This window comes from Aphis gossypii, chromosome 2 (genome assembly GCF_020184175.1).
Source record: "Aphis gossypii isolate Hap1 chromosome 2, ASM2018417v2, whole genome shotgun sequence".
Lineage (NCBI taxonomy): Eukaryota > Metazoa > Arthropoda > Insecta > Hemiptera > Aphididae > Aphis > Aphis gossypii.
This window is the reverse complement of record NC_065531.1, coordinates 21495317-21500705: the sequence shown is the minus strand read 5'-3', so window position 1 is coordinate 21500705 and position 5389 is coordinate 21495317. Positions and strand designations below refer to the sequence as shown.

General features: G+C 26.5%; 1 protein-coding gene across 1 annotated transcript; it reads left to right on the top strand.

The window, feature by feature from the left end:
* Window positions 1–261: 261 nt before the first annotated feature.
* On the top strand, window positions 262–5132 carry LOC114119515 (M-phase inducer phosphatase-like). The gene is made up of 9 exons (XM_050201530.1): window positions 262–679; window positions 767–917; window positions 996–1111; window positions 1182–1293; window positions 1359–1490; window positions 1563–1800; window positions 2902–3070; window positions 3126–3311; window positions 4503–5132. The coding sequence occupies exons 2-9, from the start codon at window positions 822–824 to the stop codon at window positions 4777–4779; spliced, it is 1326 nt and encodes a 441-aa protein (XP_050057487.1). The 5' UTR covers window positions 262–679; window positions 767–821; the 3' UTR covers window positions 4780–5132.
* Window positions 5133–5389: the final 257 nt, after the last annotated feature.

Below are 5389 nucleotides of genomic sequence, written 5' to 3'. Positions count from 1 at the left end.
CGGTGACAAAAAGTTTTAGTAACCCTGACGAAATTCGGCCACCCGGAGCACTGGTATCGCGGCTCATTTTTCGCCGGCCGTGCTGTAGGTATGATCACATCGGTACGCGTTATCGTCTGATCCAGCGCACCACGCCTACTTCTACTCTCGTAATTTAATTTCAATAATCCGGTAACACGAACGACCAATGAGATGCGGAGAACTAGGTAATTAATATGGGTCTGGTGGAGGAAATGCGTATCAGTGAACATGTGATCATACCTATCTAATCCGTGGTATTTACACCGTGTCATGTGTTTTTATATCTGAAAAATTTGATGTAAATAACTCGTTTTTGATTTTTCTGGGTACACGACAGATTCATGGACAATTAATGAATAAAACGTGGTATTGTTTTGTCGACGACGATAGTACATTAATAATAACTTCTATTCACCTATGATTCTCTTTCTCTCTATTATTTGTATAGATTCCGCCTGCTTGATATACTAAATATTTATTGTTTTCATTAATTATTACTGTTTTGATGATTAAGGTAATACGTTAATAGATATTAAATTTTAAATAATCCGTGTTAAAACAGTTTTATTGTTGAACTTTGTTTAATAAAATGATTTTTTATTTTCAATCGAACAAATGAAACAATAGACCGCGATATAAACGGCTCATCGAATACCAGGTAAATTATGTTATTTTTTATAGATGTTTGTACTACATTGAATATTTTCATGACTTAAATATTTAATTATGTATTATACTATTAAAGATTATTTAAAAAATATAAATGAAAGTTCTACATTGAAAACTTTGATGCATCAAAAATGATAAACAGTCCAGTTGAGAAGGAAAACACAACTATGTGTGCAGATGCGATAGTCTCTAAAACAATGTTATCACCATCCCAATCAAGTCCAACAGTAATTTTATTTTATATTAATTATTAAAACTTAAATAGATAATTTAATTAATAGTCATTCTGTATACTTTTTTTTTAGTTTTTGATGCACAGTCGTAACACAAGAGGTCGTCACCCGTTAGAAGATTATAATCCAAATTCACAAGACAGTGGCTTTTTTTCCGTGCTTTCTGAAGATTCCAGATCATTAACTAGGTATTTTCCTAAAATCAGTAATTTTGGATTTATATTTTCAGCTGATTGATATATTTTGCTGTGTTTGTAGATTTGAACCCAAAAGTGTAATTGTCAAGAAAAACTCATCATTAAATGTTTGTCACAAAGAAATCCCAGAAATAGATGATCCATTTGATGATGTCAATTCTCCAAGAAGACAAGTAAATAATAAATAATAATACATTATAATTTAATACTATAATTTAATTATTATTGATGATTGAAGTCTCAAGATTCACTTCCAACTGAATTCAATACATTGATTGATGGAGATATTTTTTCATTACATTCACCGGTAATAAAACCTATAGTCAGACGAAGAAATTCTGAATATGATTCAGAGAATACTCAAAAAATTGTAAATATTTATTTTATTAGTGTATAATATAATATTGTTTTTCAATTAACCAATGTATTTTCTTACAAATAGGATTTTGTTTTTGAATGTCCTGAGTCATCGTTTGTATCCAAAAGGTTAAAGCCTAATGTTGATCTTTCAATCTCATTTAATTCTCCAAGATTAAACACTGGAAATACTTCTTTAACTGCTCCTGTATCACATAAGAAAACTACACTTTTTGACTATGGATTTTGCAAAAACAGTGTTTCCAAGTTACAAAGATCTTTTTCAACTACTGAAGACACAATAAAAGCTGCATTTGAGAAAGGTAAGTAATTCCATTATAAATCTAATTTTTTTATTTTTTATTAAACATCTTGAAAATGAAATAAATACATTAGTTGAAAAGTTTAAATTTAAATTATATTAATTTGTTAAAAAAATGTTAAGGTAATTATGATAACTGTCAGTATCACTTCATAATCAGTTCATATCACAGATTTCTATATAGGATATCAGTGATTCATATTATAGTTAATTCAAAATCAGTAGATATCTTTTCAAAAATATTATTTTTGTCTTAATTTTTAACTGCTATTGAGCAGAATATCTTATATAAAAAGGTTGTATAAATAATGAATAATCATAAATATTTGATTGACAATTTTTGATGACCAAATAAACTTGAAAATTTAATACAAGGTTCCTTATAAATTGTTCTTATTGTTGCTAAAAAAAATTAAAAATCGTTAGTCACAATTTTTTTTTATAAGCGTTTATAGTTCAAATTTTTACGAAATAAACGTTAAAAATAACGTTTTTGCAAATTATTTTGTAGGTATAATTCATATAAGTTTTTGTATAAGTAGCTAAGAGTTAAAAATTTAGTACAAGATTTTCCATAAATTTCTTACAATAATTATAAAAGAACTTACATTTTAGTGTATTCAGATCATTAAAACATAAACCACATTTTTCACCAACCACTAGAAAATATATCCTAGAGTGACAAATCATCTCTGTTCTAAATTGTTTTTCGTATACAACGATATCTATCATTGGATTCAAATTTAATACATCTATTATAGTGACCTATACAGCAAAGGTTACTCACTTGACCACTCTTTTCTAAGATTGCAAAAACAAATTATTTTATCAATGGCTTTTGTTTGTTAGAATTAAGTAAAAAATATAACATACAACTAATAAAAAGAAATTAAACATAAACTATAGAAATAAGTATTTTGATACTGTAGTATAATGATAAATTTGCAAAGCATTCTGCTAAATATTGTATTAAGCAAAAAAATAATGCTTAAAGTCTGAATCTTGCTTATTATTATATTCTTAAATAATTTATTTGGTTCCTATTATTAAAATCACACAATAGTTTTAAAACTTTTAAAAATATTTATCTTTTTTTCTACAGAGGATAATGGAGCAAATTTAATTGGTGACTTCAGTCAATCATTTATATTGCCCTTGTTATCATTCGGTCGTCATGCAGATCTTCGTAGCATATCTCCTGATACATTAGCTCGTTTATTGGAAGGCTCATTCAATGATCATATTGACTCTTATCTTATAATAGATTGCCGGTAATTTAAATATTATGTTGTAAGTAGAAATGTACTTAAATAATCCTATTTGTAGATACCCCTATGAGTATGAAGGTGGTCATATAAGAGGTGCAATCAACATATTTACTAAAGAGCAACTATTTAAAAACTATACAGAAGACAAGTTAGGTAAAAAATCTCACAAATCTGATAACTTTAGTGCAAAGAGAAATGTTTTGATATTTCACTGTGAATTTTCATCAGAAAGAGGTCCAAGTCTGTGAGTATAATTTTTTAATGTATTTAATATTTTATTAATAATTATAATAGACTAAAATGAATACATAACTAAGTTAGGTTAAATAAGTAGTGTCTGTATTTTTATTATTTTTTTGAGTGTATTCAACTTAATTAAGGGTAAGAAATGTGGACATATATTCAAACTTAAAATGGCTGCTATGAAATATTCTTAAATATTAAAAATAATTAGCTACTAAAATTAAAGTATACATTTAAGTATTTAACTAATGTGACAATTGTTTATCTCCTATCTTATTTATACTATTTATAAACAGTGTCTCTCATATCTCTCAGTGCTAGAAGCGTCTATGCTTTGCTGATGATTATAAGATTATTCTCAAAATTGATATCCTCGATATAGCCTTGTGTACATTTACAAGAAGGCCTTGTTATGTCAATTAAATTGGTGAAAAATTGGAGTATCTCTTAATGTTAATAGTGTTAATGTAAATCTATGTACTCCACTAGATGCCGTCCTTCTAATTTCCCGTATACGATTACACTGTTTTCAATTCCATTTATAGTAGTGTTTGTAATCTAGGCTTCATTCTAATTATTTAATTATACCCTTAAACACATAAAAACATATCACTTGTAAGGCTACAATAGTATTAGGTTTTATACTATTTTTTTTACATAATGTTACTGAGTACATGCAGTCTCACAATAGTAAAAATTGTGAACAATTTATTGAACACCGGGTTCATAGGAAAAAGTTTTTCAATTAAGAGGTACCCAGAAAAAGTTGTTGGATCATTTACAGCAAATGGATTTACTAAGTACTATAATTTTTTTTTACATAATTTTGCTTATTTTTGAACTTTATAAGAGAATAAAATATAAACAGAATATTTGCAGTTTTTTTAGAGAATATAATCATCATATTTTAGACATATTTAGAGAATATAAATCCAGAGTTATTCTAACTAGTTATCCCTAGTTATGAGTTACCTTTATAGTTGAACTGTTGAACAAACTTTATTATTGATCATAAAAATCTTAATTTAATCCACTACACTTAATACTTATGTAGCACAATTATTTTATAATAACTTTTAAATAAAATATGTAAATTCTATAGTACTAATTAAATATAATCAAACTATTTCACATTCATTTTTTTTTTTAATTAAATCAAAGTAATTAATAACCCATATTGCTTATATTATAGGTCACGATACTTGCGTAATGCAGATCGTCAAAAGAACAGTATGTGCTATCCTTATTTGGACTATCCAGAAATGTATTTGCTCGATGGTGGATACTGTAAATTTTTCAGTCAACACAGTAACTTGTGTGTACCGTCTAGCTATCGATCAATGTATGATCCAGCTCATACCTCAGATCTAAGAAGGTTTAGATCTAAATCAAAAACATGGGCTTGTCACAACGATGCAATGCCAAGATTGGCCAGGAAAAGCACACTCAAACGATTGGGTTTTAATTAATCGCTTTATATTTTTTTTCGTGTAAATAAGTTGGGTTTTTTTTTTTATTGATTTGTGTGATTTTTTTTTGCGTTTTAATTTTAATTTTTTTTAACTATATAACCAATTTTTTTTTTCTATTTTAAAACTGATGTGTTGAAATATTAATTTAGATCCCAGTGCAATTTTGTATAACTTTTGTGATGCTATATAATATTAAAAGCACTGTTAGCTAAGTTTCCAAAAAAGAACATTTAATCGTCAGCTTTAGCGGTTTTAATTATTTTATATAAATAGATTGTTAATATAAAATCAAATGCATATAGTTTATTATGTACGTGTGTTTGTGTGATTTAAATATATTTGCCAAGTGCCATGTGTTTTTTTTTTTTATATAACATTAACTTAAAAGAAAATAATGTTAGTCGCAGTGTTAACATTTTTTTAAAAAAAGACTTAATATTTATTTTATTTTTTACAAAATATTATTACAATAAGTAAGATTGGTAAATAAATGAAAAACAATTGAATGTGTTCATTTTATTACTTATTTTTCTTATTGCTTTGCTTATGTGTTCTAAATTTTTATTTGTAATTAGATAAATGTGTACATACTCGTAATTAAATTAAG

Bases quoted from the DNA above. Each gene is read 5' to 3' on its own strand.
- LOC114119515 (XM_050201530.1), top strand. From the start codon at position 822: ATGATAAACAGTCCAGTTGAGAAGGAAAACACAACTATGTGTGCAGAT. The intron at 1,491-1,562 runs GTAAATATTTAT...TCTTACAAATAG, and splicing joins CAGAGAATACTCAAAAAATT to GATTTTGTTTTTGAATGTCC. The intron at 3,312-4,502 runs GTGAGTATAATT...CTTATATTATAG, and splicing joins TCAGAAAGAGGTCCAAGTCT to GTCACGATACTTGCGTAATG.